Genomic DNA, 19599 nt, shown 5'->3' with positions numbered 1-19599 from the left:
AGTTTTAGTGAAAAAGAAATGGTTAAGAATCAAATTGCAACATTGACTTAAAATAAATGATAATGAGTTTGGGACATATATGCGAACAATGGCATTCAACATTTTACTATCCACCATTTGTCCACTTTCGATCTTTTCCTCTATTGTTTTTTTTTTGTTTATTCGGCCTTTTGTCATATATTCGTCATTTTTACAGAAATGACCATGCGCAAAATAAATATAATAAAGATATTTGCACCAACACTAGATTGAAGTCCCAAAGCGGGCTTCGGGGGTTGAAAGTTTGACTTGTTTTATGTGACTTTGCCAATGTTTTGAAAGTGTCATTTTTAGGGGCAATTTTGGTTGTGTTTTTTTACTAACAGTTTCTTTATGTTATGCACAAATAAGTATGCAGTCATTTTGTAATGTTCCAGACTTTACCTCTATGCTTTTTTTTTTTGATAATTTATATTACAAAGGTAACGTGTGAAAAATTTAAATGAAAATGAAAAAAAAACAAAATAGGAAAAAGTAATGCAAGGAGGTGGTCAAATACCATAAGGAACAAACATAAACTTAACATGATAACATTAAATTGAAATACAAAACATGAAACAAGAAAAACATAAACCGTGAAAATAAAACAAAGGTGCTGAAAATTACCTCCTGAACACAGTGAAAATAAAAAAAACTTCGAAATTAAAAAAAAAATTGTAAGAATACCCTGATTATGATCCATTTTTTACGCTTTTTTTGTTGCAATCTGCCATGCTAAGAAGTTTTGGTGCTCCTTAAAGGGACATCGTATATCTACAAAAGCTTTGGCCACTACCGAACGATACAATTTGAATTATTTGTAACACGAATTAGCTAATCGTAGCCACTTGCAATCATCAGCACACCTCAACCAACTCTCGTTCCAATCCCGCTATCTCTCTCGAAACCACACTCGTTCAACATAAATGTGGTAATCGACGCAAACGCAACAACAATTTTGCGCACCCCCCCAAACAAGTCCTCCGCACCATATCGGACAAGTCGCGACTGCCATAATCCAAAACCCAAGTGAAATGGAATTATGCTACACCGCCGCGCAAAAATGATGGGAATCGGTGGCGCAATTGGTTGGCCGAAAGGAAAAGTTTGAACCAAAACAAACCGATAAGCATCATCGCGACGACGACCGATGAGTTACACAGTGTTGTAGTAGGTACAGCTCGGCAAACATGGAAATCATACACACACGTGTGTGGATGCGTGTGCTTAATTGGAAGTTGATTACTTTAGGATGTTGGCATGGAAAAACTGGTTACATGCTGCGCTCTTTTTCTGTGGTGTGTGTGTGTGTAATTGTAATAGGTTTCTGGTTTAAATCAACAGCCACGCTGCCGTGGAGAACGATTAACTTGGAGTAGTTGTTGCAGGAACAAAAAGAGAGGTAGATTGCGGTAGTTGCTGAAATTAGCGTAATGAAAGTGTGCACCGACGGTGGTGGAACCACGCGACAACATGTCAGATTAAATAATGATCTTGTCGTAAAGTTAAAATGACATGTTGTTTAAGCTGAACTGGATGAAGGTAGATCTAGAATCAAACTAGACAGAGATTTCCAATTTATGACTTGTGGACAATCGTTTCACCGCGCAACTCAAGACTGTTCGCCACCATTCAAAGAGAAAGATTACCCAAATGTGTAAACACGTTGAGCAAACATTTTCATATCTCAAACAATGAGCAATTGATTTCTATTATTTTGCACGTTCGCGACATGAGTGTGACGAAACTCGCCGCGTGACCATCTTTAGTCCTCACCAAGCCGAGTACACCCAAGTTGTACTACAACACACTATCTAGGTTGAGTAATCTCACCACAAGGGAGTTGTAAGTCTATTCCTAGCTATTGTTTTGCACGAATAGATCAACCCTCGGCCACCCAGGTGCTGATTTCTTCAGCGATCTGCGCCAGGCCAGAGAGAGGTTGATGGGATGACGTAAAAGGTTTCCCAGAGGTCGACAATCATCCCCGGCGCGTGATGGAGAAGGTACAAATTGCCCGCCGTCGCAGCATCAACTTCGGTGGAGATTCATCTCGCGAGATTGCATTCGCAATTGACATGCGGTTTGACACGCCGTCGTGCAATTCAGCAGAGATTGAGGCTGTGGAGAAATTGCTTGATTAGCTATTCAGTGTAAATGCTGCAAGGATTGAGGCGATGCGATGTAATCTTGGGATATTGGCAGTAGAGTCGACATAAGCTGAAGACTTGAAGCTTCTTATAAAACGTACCTGAACTTCAACTTGAAGCACCCAAAATTACCCTCCAATGCTCGATATTTACGTGCAAAATTTCACTACTTATCCAATGAAGCAACCCCTAAACCATCATTGTCCGTTACATAAGCTGGCCCATTAACACACAATCGACCGGACCCCGGCTTGTCTTGCCCGGTGTCTCGCTTGTGCAACTCTCAACAGTACGACCAGCTTTGCCCAAATTCCCCGCGATAACCGCGTTCGCACAAAAACGTTTGTTTTGTTTTGCCTTTCTCGACTCGACCACCTTCGGACTAGCGCAGACCTGTACGGAAGCAAAAACATGACTCATCATCGCCGAACGGCAAAAAAAAAACACAACAAAACCGATTCCAGGTCAGTCCGAACGAAAGTGAGTCCGCGCGCGACTTTGTTTGCATCACCGACCTACCTTGTTGGCGTGTAGGGGCTGTTTGTCATGTCAACTTTCTTCGCGTCGAAATGGAAAGTTTTTTGCGAACCAGAGGTGAACTCCGGGTGACCTCGAGCGTACTCGACCCAGCATCCCAGAGCGTTACGACATCGATGGCGCCTAATCTCCTCGGGGCGCCCCACTTGAAGGGCCCCGGTTATTACATCTTCTCTCAATCTCTCTCTGGTTGGCGTTGGGCTGCCTTCGGCAGCAGCTGATCCAGGAAACTGGCCGTAAAAGTGAAAGTGGTTACACCACTTGTGTCTTCTCCTCAACTGTGCCGTAATTTATCTTCTTCGGGGTTAGCCCCCGCGGGGATCTCGGGGTGAATCGCGTTCTTCCGATGGCGTAACGGTGTAAACCAGATTTTGACACTCTTCTTTTTCTCTTCTCTTCTTCAGGAGCTTCCAAAAGCGGCAGCTTTGATGCAAGACCAGCTGTCCGCGGACGAGGCCAGCCTGCAGACCGTTGAGGAGAAACCAAAGAAGAAGGCTGCCGAGCCGGAGAAAAAGGAAACGTCGGCCGAGAATCACGACGACGATGAGGACGACGAAAGTGATATCGACGAAAGCGCCGACATGAACAACGCTAACCGAGTTCACATCAAGCTTCCGCTGGATCTGGACCTGACCGAGCTGGCCCACGCTATGCTTCGCCAGAACCAAAAGTCCAAGATGAACTGTGTCGTCGAACGTCGTCGCTCGGAAGAAATGGTCGACTCGCCGCTCAAGACCATGCGTCTTCCGTTCGGAATGGCCTTCAACACCGAGCCCAAGCAACAGAAGGTCACCGGAGAGCGCATCGCCATCTTCTGCGAAACCGGAAACGAGCCCAGGTAAGATTTCGCAGCTCCAAGCTATTCAATCTCTAACCACAATCCCGTTCTAGAAACGAAGACGCCGAACCCGTCCGTCAAGTCCTGATCCCGATCCCACCGATCCGTTCCTTCGGACCCATCACTCATCTGCCCCAGCAGATGCCACCGCAGCCAATGATGCGCCAGATGCCGCGACCAATCTTCCCCATTCCCATGATGAACCACCACTCTCAGCAGCAGATCCCTCCGGTGCCAGCCCAGATGATGCAGGCCCCTCACCAGGAAGTCCCCATGATGCGCCCCAGCTTCCATCAACCACAGCCCATGATCCCGCAGCAACTCCAATCTCAGCAGCCCCAGCCTCAGCAACACCAGCAGCAGCAGCAGCTGACCTTTCCCCAGCAGATGCAGCCACCACGTGCCGAAGTCCGCATCCAGTTCCAGCGCATCCCCATCCCGGAAGCTATCCGACCCTTCCTGCCGCCCCAGCTGATGCGCAACGGCCAGGAACAACCCGAAGTGCAGGTCCGCGAAGTCCCGCTGGAAATGGCCCTCCAAAAAGTCGGACTGTCCGCCGATGAGCTCAAGGACATCCACGAAATCGCCGCCCAAAAGTTCACCGAGCAGCTGAAGCAGCTGATCGGCGAAATGTCCGAATCGGAAGAGAGCGAAGAGGAAACCGACTCGTACCGCACGACCCCCGCCCAGGAACCGGCCTCGCAGCACTCCGAGGAGCGGGAACTGCAGGAACAGCAGCCGCCCCGCGTCCAGGAGCCGGAACCCCAGCCGCAGCACCCCGCCGAGGGCCAGATTCTCCCCATGGGACGCGCCCAGTACGCCCGCTCGCTGGTCAACCCGATCGATCTGCCCGGCAAGGTCGTCGAGTCGTCCGTATCCGACGAGGAAGCGGAACGTCCCCACTGTGAGTAACGGCTTAAATTTCTTCAAAACTGTCGGTTTAGAAACGTTTGTTTACACATTTTTTCGGGTTCTCCAACATTTTTACGAATTTACCCGGAATTAAACGCGCAGTTAGTTTGAATTAAAATGGAAAACTTTACTGAACCGCGTGCTAAACGTACTATTATTGTTTTTGTTTGTTGACAGCACTGACAGTTGCGCGCGGTTAGGTTGAAATGGGTTCAGTCGATTAGGTCGAATCGATGGTGTCAATCTATTTTTTTGTAAAACTTTATCAGGTTTAACATTTTGAGAAAAAAAAAAGTGAATTGTTTTCATTAAACAACCCCAACCAACCGACAAAAATGGTAGGCAAAATAACAAATTTTGATTTCAGTCCAAAATAATAATGTTTTCAAATTGAAGCATTTTAAAGAAATTAAACAATACATTTCCTCAAAAATAAAAATAAATATTAATTCTATTCCTCATTCCTCCCCAGATGTCCAGCCACGATCGGTCTAAGTGCGGAAGGATTCCAGGAGCAGCAAGCAAGCAAAAAAACAACAACAAAAAAAACTGAAAAAATAAAACGCGCAAATGTTTCCAATTCCCTCCAAGAAAAGACAAACATTCCCGGCACGCGCGCGCTCTTGTGCTCTTGTGATGTTGTAAATGTAAAACGAAAGTGAGAGAGAGAGCAGATAGTCTAAAAGTTTACAAAAAAAAAAGTGACAAACATGAAAAGTATTAGCGATCGAGTGAAGGAAGGCGGCGGCGACGAAACGAACGAGAGAATCTCAAATTTCATTGAAGCATGCTTTGTTAACAACAAAAAGAAAAAAAAGCAAGGCCTGCAGAGATGTTGTAAATAAGTCAGAAAAGTGAATCACCAAAATCCCTCCACTATAAGATGATTACCACAAAAAGTAATGCGAGACAAAAAAAAAATGCCACAAGAGATGTCAGCAAAACTTCAAATTATGGAAAGACAAAACAACACCAACAAACTGAAGATCTTTTGCTAGATATACACTGAAAGGTTTCCTAAGTAGCGATGTAGTGATGTAGTAAAAAAACAAAAACAAAAAATGATATTGTTTATAAAGTTTTTTAATCAATCTTGGAAATAACGTACAATTGGATTCAAGTCAATCCACTAAAATTTTATGATTTTGAACCATTTCAATAAAGATGTTTTTACTAATTATGACACGTGTTTTATTTAAATATAATATCAGCTATACTCGAAAACGATTATATGGATAACAAATAAATGTTGTTATTTAACCGTGTTTTACTGATTTCTGTCAATATCTTTTCAGCATGTTTTCATTCAATCTTAATAAAATTGCCAACACAGCAAGAATGTACGATTTTGATTTTTTTTGTCTTAAAATTTAATAGAGAATTTGCAGCAAAGCTAAAAGACACATGTCGCCACCTATGAACAAATAGCGTAAACATATGTTTTTTTGAAAAAATGAGTTTTTTTCTTCATATTCAACATTTTTATTAAACTTATGCCGGATTCGGATGAGAAAAATTATTTCCAACAATTTGGTGTACAACTTTCCAATTGAGGTTTTGCAGCGCGACTGCGTTTCAAATGTAGGTGGCGCCAAAATGAGGTTACTTGTCTAAAATCGTATGCCTTTCTGCCGATCAAAGAACAAAATCGATTATTTCTCGTGATCCCCTGCATCAATCTTAATGAAACTGGTTGCAAAAGACGAGAAAAATTTTTTGCTTTAAAATAATGAACATCAATTTTTGGGCGCGCAAAAATTTGTGACCTTTTTCTTTAAAAAACATGTTTTGGAACACGAAAAAATGAGTTTCCCGATATATACCAATGAAATAAATAGTTATAAAGTTGATAACAAGTGTGTTAACATATATTCAACAATTTTTATTGATTTTTGACAGACTTTCTTACCAAATAGTTCAAATTACTATCTTTTACTAAATTTACAATTTTCTCATAGTAAAATCAAACAAATATTGGAAAGTTATACACCAAACTTTTGGAAATAATTTTTCTCATCCGAATCCGGCATAAGTTTTGTAAAAATGTTGTATCTGAAGGAAAAAACAATTTTTTTCAAAAAATCATAGGTTTACGCTATTTGTTCATAGGTGGCGACATGTGTCTTTAAGCTTTGCTGCAAATTCTCTATATTTGTTTGATTTTTCTATGAGAAAACTGTTAATTTAGAAAGAGATAGTAATTTGGACTATTTGACAAGAAAGTCTGTCAAAAATCAATAAAAATTGTTGAATATACGTTAACACATCTGTTAACAACTATATAAATGTTTATTTCATTGATATATACGGGGAAACTATTTTTTTCGTGTTCCAAAACATATTTTTTAAAGAAAAAGTTCACAAAATTTTGCGCGCCTAAAAAAGGTTGCTCATTATTTTGAAGCAAAAAAAGCGTGTTAAAACCGCTACCAAAATATTATCCATTTTTGACGGATACTCAAATGAATGTTTCGTTTTTTGCACGTTACACTTTTCTGGATTCGTTTTTGCCATTGGATTCCAGGCAAAGCAAAATGGAATAAAATCGGTACAGTCCAGACTCGATTATCCGTAGTTTCGATTATCTGAAATCCGAATCGAATCATGAACGAAAAAAGAATCGTGTTTTTTTACTTTCTAGCTTTAAACGTTTAATTATAGTACTGGGACCCCATTTTAGTCAAATGAGAGTTGTTCATTGCTTTTTAGCATACTAAATACATTTTTTCAGTATTTTAACAGCGCTATTTTGGCCGCAATCTTGGAGTTAAATAAATCATACTCACTTTAGAGCATGTTTGGGGTCATAGCTTAACAATCAAAAACAAGATAACAAAAAAAAATCGTGATTCGATTATCCGAAGTGAATTTATTGTGACATTTTCAATCAAATTGAAACTAGAACGATTTATAAAAAATTTTAATGATGGGACCACAAAACGAAAAATGAATACAAACCAATAGAAAAAAAACAGTAATGAATTCTGATATTTTACAAGTTTTTGAAACATAATGTGGGAATTATTCGTTGATAGTTTTTGTAATGGAATTTAATTTTTTTTTAATTTGTTTTTGTCACCACCCCTATTTCCCCTGCATCTCTCTCATCACATCCCTGGACCTACCCAGGGTTTAAATACAAAACCTTAAAAAAAAATGCCTAAAAGCGACTAAAATAAATCTTGTCTGTAACATTTCGTTATGTTTAACCATTCGGGAAACGTTGAACTAGCGACACCTTGATGTCATTTGAAACACCAGAATGTTGCATGCAAGCTTGTGTTCAAGTTTCAAAGCTGAAAAATAATTACTTCAATGTTGCACAAAAGCCGGACGGTAAATAATGATTTGCTCGAAAAATATGATAATATTAAATTGTTAATGTTCTAGGTGATTAATTATGTGTTTGATATGAAATAACTAAGCTTAGTGATTATTCTCGCAATACAGGCAAACAAACAAAATAGGCAAACTGTCAAAAAGTTGGTTTGTTTTCGATTTTGTTTGTTTGTCGTAGTCTAATAACTCCTTAAGAATACCAAAAGTGGTCTTGGTTTTTCAATATAAAAAAATTAAAGCGAATTTGATTTTTAATTGAGATTTTGCAGCGCGACTGTGTTTCTAATATAGGTGGCGCCAAAATGAGGTTACTTGCCAAAAAACGTATTCCTTTCTGCTGGGTTGAAGAACAAAATCGCTTATTTCTCATGATTCCCGGCATCAATCTTAATGAAACTGGTTGCAAAAGACGAGAAAATTTGTTTGCTTTAAAATAATGAACATCAAATTTTGGGCGCGCAAAAAATTTTGAACTTTTTTTTTAAACATGTTTCGGAACACGAAAAAATGACTTTCCCCGTATATATCAATGAAATAAACAGTTATATAGTTGATAACAGATATGTTAACGTATATTCAACAATTTTTATTGATTTTTGACAGACTTTGTGGCCAAATAGTTCAAATAACTATCTTTTACTAAATTTACAATTTTCTCATTGAAAAATCAAACAAATCGACGGTAACATTTCAAAAGGCATCATGTACATTTTGACACTTTCTGAGTTATTGCATATTCTGCAAGTACTCCTAATAAGCTACCTCTCCACCAAAAATGAGCAAAAGTTACTTCAGTAAAGTCTGTTAAATCATGATTTTAAATAAAGTAACATAAACAAAATCTCTGCCATCAGCAGTCCCTGTTTATATAGCCCTGTCAACCTGTTTTTTTTTTTTTTTTTTTTTTTTTTGGGAGGGTGGTCCAGCCGCACATCGTTGATGTTGAAACCTCTAAACTGGGCCCTCGTCCTGTCACGTCCGTCAGTAGTCTTGTCGTACATTACAACTAGAATCAGATCTGCCAATGAATTAGTACACTTCGACCAAATAAACACTGACGCTGTATGGATCTGACTCTAGAATAAATGCACAGTTGAGTGTTATTCATAAGTCCAAAATGTTCAATTATTCATTTAAGTCCAAATATTCATTTGCTAACTGTTTTAAATTGAAAATCTAAACTTTAATCTAAAATCCTCTAAACTTAATGTTCAAAAGTAAACGTTCCTTTAACTGTTGTAGTACTACTTTTATCAAAAACAATAAAAATTTATGAACTGATATACAAATAGGACAGAATCGCGATTTGAAAAAGAAATGACCATTTACGTCAAAAGATCCGTAGTTCCTCGATTCGCAACAATGGTCGATACAACCATAATCCGAAAACCGTTAGTTCAACAGATCAACGAATTTTGTCCGATATCATTACATTATTGATTGATAGAGACTCTATGGACAATTTGACATAAAAGAATGCCTAGTATTCTACATCAATCAAAGTTTATTGACAGCATTACTCTAACTTAATAATTGCAACTAAATTTAACATCAAAAAGATTTGGAAAGGATACAGATCTATTTTAAATGCTAATGCTAAGCAACAAATCAATTGTACTATCCTGAAGTCCCGACCTAAATCCCACATTGTGATAGTGAAAAAGTCACAGAAGCAGCGGTGTCTTGTGCAATTGTGATATTTTCACTATCGGAGAACTACCTAGTTCACGAAGACAGCTTATCGGTCAACGCTTAAGCCCTGGGGCTGCGGCAAAGCGAGTTCTCGTAGCATGAAGTGGTGTCCATAGTGCTTATAAAAAAGAATTTATACCCAAATTTTAACTAATGCACTAGGATCAAATCATGCCTCTTGACTTGACAAGGCCCAGGGTTTATATAGCCCTGTCAACCTGTCAAACAAAAGACTACATGAACCTCGTGACGAAAAAAAAAGCAACATGAACAAAGCGCCATGTTCATTCGGCGAAGAAAAACGAATCATAACAAAGCGTCCCCCTCAATGACAGCAGGGTGATATAGACGTTGGTGATTTCAAAAGAAGTTATGTTTGTTTTTCTCAAATAAAATTACGGAAATAATGTTTTATTGAATTTGGATGATCAAGTATCAATAAAAGCAACGTTTTTCATCGTTTGTTATCATTAGAACATCTTATTTTGCTTTTATATTAAAATGGGAATTGAAAATGGATGTTCAACATTCAAATGCGTTTTTCTCAAAACGCATGGTTTGTACATGATGCTTTTTGAAATGTTGGCGTCGAAATATTGGAAAGTTGTACACCAAATTTGATCATAATTTCTATTTTGCGAGACCATTTCTCATCATTTTGGTGGCACACACATCCACACGCAAGATCAGAGGATAACTGCTTAACGAAAGTCGCCATCAATATCTTTTCACTTGCGCTAACAATTTCAAAGCGCTTAAGATATAAAATTGCTTCCAACTACCGGCAACATGTTCCTTTGACCATTACTTAGTCACTCACTTTAAAAATAATCCCGAAAAATGTAAATAATTAGCAAGCACCAACAAAAAAAAAAACAAACGCGCTAAGTCTTTTGACGTTTCAATTTTGAATACCGATTCTAATCGAAGGCTGAAGCAAACCGAGCGAGAAGCAAAGAGGCAAAGGCAAATAAAGAACAAAGGGTGACCACCAACATCACCAGCAGCGCCTGTTGGAGTGCGCCAGTGATGCCAGGAAACTTTCGCTATAAATGCTACTTTTCGTGAGTGTTTGCTTAAAATTTCATCAATTTTGGCAGCACTAAGCAGACCCAAAAGAGAGTTGGAAGAAAAAAAGAACTAGGCTGAAAATAGATAAATGGGCTCGGCCCAATGCACTCGACGGATTAGAATTTTTGAAATATTTTTTTTAAATGCTTGTAAAAGGAATAGCATCACTTTTAATACAGAAATGTTCACAAAAAGTTGCTCTACTCGTTGGTGTACTTGGTTGTAGTGAATTTCAAGGAACAATCCAGATTATCCAGCATCATTCAAACACGACCGCTTATTAGGCTTAAAATGGGCATATTTCCCCTACATTCGTTCTCACCGATGACTGTCCACCAGAGCAAACACAGTTCCATTCTCGAGTCATCATGATTTGTTGAGAAAGTTCGCGAAACACACAGCCAGTAATAATTCATTAGCCGATTAACCAATTACCGATTCGCCTCCCCGGTGATCGTGCCACCCCTTTCGCCGCGCTCGCGGTCACTGAGCAAACAACAAGTGCCATGCTGACTGATTTTTTGTTCGTTATCTTTGCATTTCGCACAATATTCTCGTCATTTCTGGGGGGTTGAAACCACAGACAAGAATACGGAAGACTGCGATCATTTTGGAGATTTTTTTTTCTGTGGTTGGTAAAACGCTCTACAGGTTGCGCTAGTTTCACTCAAATACAAATCCCATTTCTTGTCTGCTTGTCTGTGATTGCAACGACGGTGCCAAATTAATCGACTTTGTTGAATTATAATAGGATGGCAGTTATGGGACAGCAAAAAAGAGAAGCATTTTACTGATGCTCGCAGTTGGAAGGGGGCGCACTTGACCTTCGGTGCGATCCGCTGAGAGGCACTTGCTCGACTTTCGTAGCCATCATCTTGGCGGGATAAGTGCGATTGTTGATTTCTTTTTTGTTGTTCTACCAGTTGAAAGACGGCTGTGCTTAAAATATGACTGATTTACACGAGTTTATTGATGGTTTCGTCTTAGTTCCTAGCAGTAAGTTGTAGTTTCAAATTTTTCAACACGCTAACCTAAGGTTTCTCAAAGTTAATACAAAAATAAATATTACAAGAAATATATGTTCAATAGTATTTACACAATGCTTCGCAAAAGTGGGGATTTTGTTTTGATTTGTTCGGGACGAGTTAAACGGTCTGTTTATTTTCACATATTTTGTATTACATTAGCTTGAACGCCCTAATCTACGTACTTAATTCACTTATGCATATATTTTGTTACAGTTTTGTTCACAACTTCGGATTCTGTTTCAAACTAGGGCACAAGAACGATAACTTTCGACTGCTAGAAATAGAAATTGTGTTGCTCACAACTAGTTTAGTAATTTTGGTAATCTTTAGCACAACACTAACGTTCACATTCTGAGCTGCATTTTTTGATTTCCGCAAAGTCGATTTCACATTTCACAGAAGAGAACCGACCAACCTACGACCACACTACGACGAATGACCCAGATAAAAATGGCTATTGTGTTACTATTTTTCCTTCCGCTTTCTCCAACATGTTCACATTTAATAAAAAAAAGACAACTAGAATACAAACTTTGGTTGAGTCTCGTTCTCACTGTTGGGTGTTGCTGTTTTTTGTTTTGCTAGTTTTTTGCTTTGTTTTATTTTTTTTTTCTTTCTTTCAAAGTAGGTCCGCACTTTGTTGTTTTGGGCGCACGTGCTCGCAATAGCAGATACATATTGTGGTTACGCAATTGGTGCCACCTGCAAAGGAGAGGTAAACAGGAAGATGCAAACTTTAAGAAGAATTTGGTATACTAATTTTGCGAATGGGTGATGCAGAAAATTTAAGAAATGAAGCATTTTCTGTAAAAAAATAAATTTTGTGATCAATATTTTTTTAAATTTAAAACAAAACCTGTGCATTTGAAGACATCTCAGAAAAAAAAGAAAAGCTAAACTCCAAAAAAAGAAAAAGAGAAACGAATACAAACCAGGCTCAATTGACCGGAGCATTGATTATCCGAAGGGGGATAAGGGATTTCGGATAATCGTATATGTATTCGTATCGTATTTTTATTTATTTTGGATCAAATGTAAATTTCCGGCTAGTTCCCTCCTTGACTTGATACATAGTTTAACTAACAAGTTAAACAACAAATTACAAATTACAATTTATATTTTCTTACTTTTAACATCAAATTAAATAACCAATACAGTCCAGACTCGATTATCCGAAGGTTTGTATGGGATTTGGAATAATCGAATAATGAAAAAAAAAATGTTTTCGTATTGTTTTTCTTACCTATAAGAGTCCATAAAAGTCGCCACACAATTTTGGCAAATTTCTAAACAAAACATTGTTTGTAAATATACGAAGATTTATTTTAGACTTGAGGATGTTGAATAATCAACAAAAATTGGTCGAATGTCTGTGGCAGTGTTGTGAATGAGTGATAGAAAAAGATTATCATTAGCACTAAAATATCAGAGCTAGTTACTCTTCTTCTATTTCGTCGCTTTCGTGCTAACTTGACGCACGTGCGTCACTTTTTAGTTTGACTTTGACCAAATTAAAAAAGTGTCAAACGAAAAAGTGACCAAGTGTAACATAACCAAACTTTTCGCACCCTCAGCAAACGTCAAATCAATACAAATTGCTGCCAGATCTTTTTCCTTATCTCTCTCGGTAAAGATCCGGTAGCAATTTGTCAAGAGGGAGCTGTGTCCTATCCCTTGCCTTGTCCAGACCAAAATCCATGATAAAACTGTCAGACCAAGACTATCAGACCAAAGAGTAATGGTTTGACATTTGCTGAGTGCCGAAAAAGGTAAACAAATCACTTCGTGCATCAGCCAATCACACTGTTGTCGGCTGCACACTCCTGCAGCGAGCAACGTCGCACACACAATGACATTTACCGTGAAGCAGCCCTAGTTGTCAAACTATATAAACAATAAACTCATTCAGTTCTATCACTACGCACGTGTTTGCTTTTTCTATCTCGTCCGTCTCTCTCAATCCGTCCGCTGCTCGCATAACCTGTAATAGACACACCCTGAAAATTGTTGTAAATGCGACATTTGGCCAAAGGGATTACAGGCCAGAGCGCATTTGACACAAGTACTAGCTCGACTACCGTAAACATTTGTAACTATAATTCGAGACTCCAGCAACCAAATACAACCAAACTTCAGGACAATGCACATAATGGTCAACCAAATTAAACGTGTTTGTTGTTGTTTACATTCCGTGCTCTGCTCGGAACGACAAAAACCGGCGTAAAACAGGTTATCACGACAGCGTCGATTTTGTGAATGTCTGCAAGAGCTTTCTCTTTCTATCAATCAATTTCTTTTCCTCGTTCTCGAACATTCGCAGAAGATTCTTTTGTTTTCTCAAAAGACAGCTATGAAACTACGCGAAAGGGGGGTTGGGAACCGACCACGCATTACGCCCCGTTGAACTGCGTTGGCAAATTTTGTTTTGTGGCGGTTTTGCCTTCCTCACGTTACTGAGGAAAGGCTATAAAATCACTCGAAAAACGAAATTCTTAATTCTTCCTCCTAGACCCACCTTCATGTATACCTATCGACTCAGAATCAAATTCTGAGCAAATGTCTGTGTGTGTGGTGGGATGTTGATCAAAAAATTGTCATTCGATTATCTCGACATTGGCTGAACCGATTTTGTCCGTTTTGGCGTCATTCAGGGTTGTTACGGAAAAGTCGAAAAAAAATCCGCGCCAGATCCGCGCCGACCCCAAAACCCAATCCGCGCGAAATCCGCGCCATATAAAAAAAATCGCGACAAACATATAAGAGAGTAACATAATGAATGAAATTTTAAACGAAAAAAGAATAATACAGAAGGCATTTGGATCAGTACCGTTGATCAGTTGTGGATTCATATCCCACCTGTACCAAATGGAAACTTTATTGCCATTTCTGAAACAATATTAGTATTTTTTGCAACACTCTAAATATCGTTGATTTAAAAACAAATTCAGGAAAAAAAATTAAAACCATAAAATAAATCACCAAATTATAAAATCTAGGGATTTAGTACTTGATAATTCTCGCCAAAACTTAACTCTGGAAAATCGAAACACGAAATTTCTATTATAAACTAAAATATGACTCCGAAAATGATCCGAACTAAGAAAATGGCAAAAAAAATAGTTTAATAATTTAAAAATTTAATAATTTAATAATTTAATAATTTAATAATTAAATAATTAAATAAGTTAATAATTTAATAATTTATTAATTTAATAATTTAATAATGTAATAATCTAATAATTTAATAATTTAATGATTTAATAATTTAATAATTTAATAATTCAATAATTTAATAATTTAATAATTTAATAATTTAATAATTTAATAATTTAATAATTCAATAATTCAATAATTTAATAATTTAATAATTTAATAATTTAATAATTTAATAATTTAATAATTTAATAATTTAATAATTTAATAATTTAATAATTTAATAATTTAATAACTTAAGAACTTTCTTAAAACATTAAAAATTAACAAAAAAATCAATTGTAACATTTTCGTAATTTTTCAAATGAATAATTCGTACTTATTTGACAAGTTCAAATTATGAATTATGTTCAAATTATGAATTCTTTTATTTATTATTTGAACATGTAAATTCTGAATTTTCAAATTGTTGAATTCCAGATTTGTAATTTTTTTTTTATTTTAACATTACATTTCGTTTTTAGACGGAGATTTTAGCAGATTTCTAAGTGGATTTCGTCATGTTGTGATAATTGGGAATAGAATCAATTCTACCTGAATCAGAGTGGCAATAGAATTTTTAATATTTTCAATAAACCAAAAATTTAAAAATTTAATTTTTTATATTGAAAAAAACTTAGAAAATCTTAAAAGTTTCACAGCTTCAACGAGTTTAACAGAAGTCCGGAAGCTTCAAATTTTTAAAATTCTGTAACTTTCGAATTTTGTTATTTAGATTAAAAAAAATGGTATTTTCTTTGAATTGTTAAGCAGATGTTTTAAAAGTACAGTCATCCCACATATTCGGAACACCCACAAATTCGGAACACTTTGATGATAATTTGTCAATAGCATGCCAAAAGTAGCTTTTCTGACGACCTTACTATTTTTAGAACCTTCATTTGGACATTATCTTGCTATTTCACTAGTAAAAGTAGTACTTTTTGAACAAAAAACTTCATTCCAAGACTATTTTGTGCAGAGCAGCAAAACACTGCCTCCAAAAGGCCTGTTTCATAATTGTGGGATGTTATTGTGCCTCCCACAGTTGTGGAACACCTGAATTTAACTGATATTTTCACAAAAAGTTGTCAAACCATGTATAAAACATTACTAAGCTTGAGTTTCATTGGTTTCAGTGTGTGAAGTCATTATTTGGTAATAAATATGTACTCCTGGAGAGATCCAAAGTTTGTTTACATTCGTAAGAAAAAAGTGTCCCGAATTTGTGGATTTCAAGGGTCAAAGTAATTCTTCAAAAACTTCATATAAAAGTTAAAATTTGCAGATGTTTGATACAGCATTCGAAAGATTGCAAGAAAAGTTTTAAAATGAATGTAAAAGCGAATCATTAAGTTCAATTATCGATTTGCTATGATTTTTTGAACATTGGCCGATCTGGAAACCGTTCCGAATATGTGGGATGACTGTAATGAGTTCTAATGTTATGTTAAATTTATATAACAAATCTCAATACATTAAAAAAATCGCTCCTTGAAGCAATCAATCATTTTTAGAAGAAAATTTTCTTCATTTACAACTTCTTAGAAATTGATGTTTTCGCACTTACGAAAAAGATTGAATTCATTTAATTCCTAATAATATTTTCCTTTGTAATTTGAAAGAATTTCTATCGTTCCCAATTATTTTGTTTATCAAAATAGCTATCAGCGCGAAATCCGCGCCTGAGCAAAATTAGTCAGCAAATCCGCGCCAGATCCGCGCGATACGCGCCATCCACGCGATCCGCGCCGTCCGTAACAACCCTGGTCATTCGATCCGTCTTGGGGTCCCATAAGTCGCTATTAAAAATGATAAAGTTAAGTTAAGTACTTCAAAAGTTATGCTAAAAAAACGAGTTTAACAGAAGTCCGGAAGATTGTAAAAAGGGTGGTTTTTGTAAGAAAACCCGTCATGCTATACATTTTCAGAAAGGTATTTAAAAGACCTTTCCAACGCGTCTAAAACATTGAAGATCTGACAACCCTATCAAAAGTTATAAGCAGTTAAGTGTTATTTACGCACTTTTTCGAGGCCGGATCTCAGATATTTTGATGAAAATGCTGTCCGGATCTCTTATGCGACCAATCGTTGGATAGGTATTCAAAAGACCTTTCCAACGCGTCCAAAACATTGAAGATCTGACAACCCTATCAAAAGTTATAAGCACTTAAGTGTTATTTACGCACTTTTTGCATTTTGGATAGCACCCTTTAAATGTGAGGAAGGCGCCAACCACCTAAAGGTGGATTAAGTAAAGTTTTTGTGACTACGCTCTGTTGAGGGAGAATGATTGTGAATACGGAAATGAGAGAAAAACAGATTGTCACACGGGTTTGTGTAAACACGAGATAGAGATCGGCAACTGAAAGTTTGATTTTTTTGCAATTCTTGTATGCAGTATGGTTCTAATATAAGTAGTTGTAAATTTTACAGCAATGTTATACACATACTTGACAATATTTGTTTGTGATAGATCAAAAAAAAAAAAAAAAAATCTAATTGCGTAGTTTTAAATATTTTTAATACCCACAACTCCACGCAGTCCTTCAATATAGACCATAATTTTTTAAAGCATTTTTATCTCACTGACCCAAGCCATCACCTTTACGGTTCAGTTCCGCTGAACTTAGTTTCCAATGCCAAGTTCATTTCCATAAACTTTGCCAGCAAGCAGATCAGTTTGAGTGATGCATGGCTGATAAATCTTTGCTTCCTTTCAAGGTTTACAACCACCGCTGCTCGTTCTCTAGCGCCAATCTCTAACAAGTTCCCCAAAAACCAAACCACCCAAAAGGCAGTCAAGGTGAACCACCTCCGCGCCAAATGCCAAAACACAAAATATATGATAAAGAAGGCAGTGTGTAGGGAAAAAAGCAAGAGATGCACGAGCATATACAATACCTCTTTCCTCCCCGTCTTCTGCGCCATCGTCGTCACCACAGCTCGGCCGTGGCCTTAGCCATTCTCGCACTGGTGACCTTCGCAGTTGCTCCAAAAGATGCAGTTTCCCAGCCCGCTGTTGCAGATCAGAAACACGGCCACCAGGAACACCAGACTGCAGATGGTGCAGGGCTTCCGTTCCAGGAAGAACCCGATCAAGTACAGCACAATAAACATGACGTGTGTTTGCATCAGGGCCGGGTTCGTCGGTTTCGGAATCAACAGAACCGGAATGAGACATTGCAAGCAGTACATGGTCGCCGGAAGCGGGGAACCGCTCACACGTACATGAACACACACACACACCCTCACGCACGGGACGGACGGAACAGCTCCGGGAAAGCTTGAGCGAACGGGACCGATTCTCGCGAGCACTACCGTCGACGGAGCTGGCCGCTGGTCATTGTCGCGCACGCGAACCTTCTTTTTACACACTCACTGAAGAGTCGTCCTCTTCATCCAAATAAACAATCCGCTGCTGCTGGGCGAAGTCTCGATTCCGCGGAGATATTTTACGCGAATCAAACTCAGCTCGTCGCTGCTCCCCACTTTTTTGCAATATTTTTACGCGTGACAGCTGACCGATTTGTCAGATACACGCTGAGTTAGGGTTGCCTAGTTAATTTTTGCAATGTATACAATTTCTCATTACTGAATTCAGTTAAATTTATTGAAATCTGCACTACTGAAATTTTCAGTAAATGAAAACTTGCTGAAATTGGGTACTAAAGCCCTATTTCAATTTTTATGTATAACGGTGAAAACACGATCAAAAACCATTTCTGATCACTTTTTTTCATTTTAAAGCGAAAAAAATAAATGACGAGACAATATTTTTTCGATGGATCAACTATGGTCCCCTTGTAACGAGCTGTCAAGTAGGAACTTTTCTGTCAAGAAGGACCGCGAGGTTAATTTTTCAAAATTGATTTAAAAATCAATTTTAAACTTTTTGTGGTCGTTCAAATGGTCATTGTACTCAGAAAAATAAGCTTTATCGCTGTAAACAATAATATCTAGCAAAACAATGCCAAAGGGCCGTTTTGGGTTTGTAAACAAAGAGTGTATCCCTTTCATGCCAGATGTAAACATCCTCTAGCGTGAGCAGGACACACTCTTTGTTTACAAACCCACAACGGCCCTTTGGCATTGTTTTGCTTGATATCAGCAATCTAAGCTTCATTTTAGGACCCAATTTCAGCAAACTTTGACAGCTCCATACAAATTTTAACTAAAATTCAGCGAAAACTAACTGAAAATTTCAGTAGTGCAGTTTTCAGTAAATGTAAATGGTAAAAACACGCTTAAAAACGAGCTTAAAAATTATTTTTTGTTATCTAAATGCAAACAAAAAGTTGACAAGACAACCTTTTTTTGATGAATCAACTATGGTTCCTTTGGAACGAGCTGTCAAGGGACCATCCTTAAACCTCGTGGACACTTTTTTGGGAATCTGTTACCCCCCCCCCCCCCCTCGTGGACAATTTTCCATACAAAAAAAACTTTTTTGTATGGATCGTGGACAATCGCCATACACCCCCCCCTAAAGTGTCCACGTGGTTTATGGATGGTCCCCAAGTAGGACCTTTACTATCAAGATGGTCAAACGTTAATTTTTTAAAATTGATTTTAAGATCCATTTCAAATCCTTTGCGGTCGTACTCAGAAAAATAAGCCATATCGCAAATTTAAGCTTAATTTTAGGACCCAATTTGGTCCTAAAGCTTAAATTATTGTTTACGATAAAGCTTATTTTTTACGACCACAAAGAGTTTAAATCGAGGTTTAAATTGATTTTTAGATCAATATTGAAAAATTATCTCCGCGGTCCTCCTTGAAAGAATATGTCCTACTTGACAGCTCCTTCCAAGGGGACTAT

General features: G+C 37.6%; 2 protein-coding genes and 1 long non-coding RNA gene across 3 annotated transcripts in view; 2 read left to right on the top strand and 1 right to left on the bottom strand.

Annotated features, from left to right (window-relative positions):
• Window positions 1-5635, top strand: part of LOC6031047 (RNA polymerase II degradation factor 1) — a 41536-nt gene extending 35901 nt beyond the window's left edge. Inside the window, exons 3-5 of the mRNA XM_038261931.1 lie at window positions 3110-3543; window positions 3597-4447; window positions 4928-5635. Of these exons, the coding sequence (XP_038117859.1) occupies window positions 3110-3543; window positions 3597-4447; window positions 4928-4950 (1308 nt within the window). The 3' untranslated portion in view covers window positions 4951-5635. The remainder of the gene's footprint in view (window positions 1-3109; window positions 3544-3596; window positions 4448-4927) is intronic.
• Window positions 5636-11366: 5731 nt separating this feature from the next.
• Window positions 11367-12400, top strand: LOC119770301. Its single transcript, XR_005278762.1, has 2 exons — window positions 11367-11557; window positions 12214-12400. It is a non-coding gene; the product is annotated as an uncharacterized LOC119770301 (long non-coding RNA).
• Window positions 11498-18309, bottom strand: LOC6031048 (bladder cancer-associated protein). The gene is made up of 2 exons (XM_001841845.2): window positions 17682-18309; window positions 11498-12287 (listed from the first exon to the last, which is right to left on the bottom strand). The coding sequence occupies exon 1, from the start codon at window positions 17973-17975 to the stop codon at window positions 17736-17738; it is 240 nt and encodes a 79-aa protein (XP_001841897.1). The 5' UTR covers window positions 17976-18309; the 3' UTR covers window positions 11498-12287; window positions 17682-17735.
• Window positions 18310-19599: the final 1290 nt, after the last annotated feature.

The sequence above is a fragment of the Culex quinquefasciatus genome, chromosome 3, assembly GCF_015732765.1.
Source record: "Culex quinquefasciatus strain JHB chromosome 3, VPISU_Cqui_1.0_pri_paternal, whole genome shotgun sequence".
NCBI lineage: Eukaryota > Metazoa > Arthropoda > Insecta > Diptera > Culicidae > Culex > Culex quinquefasciatus.
This window is presented reverse-complemented; position numbering and strand designations above follow the sequence as displayed.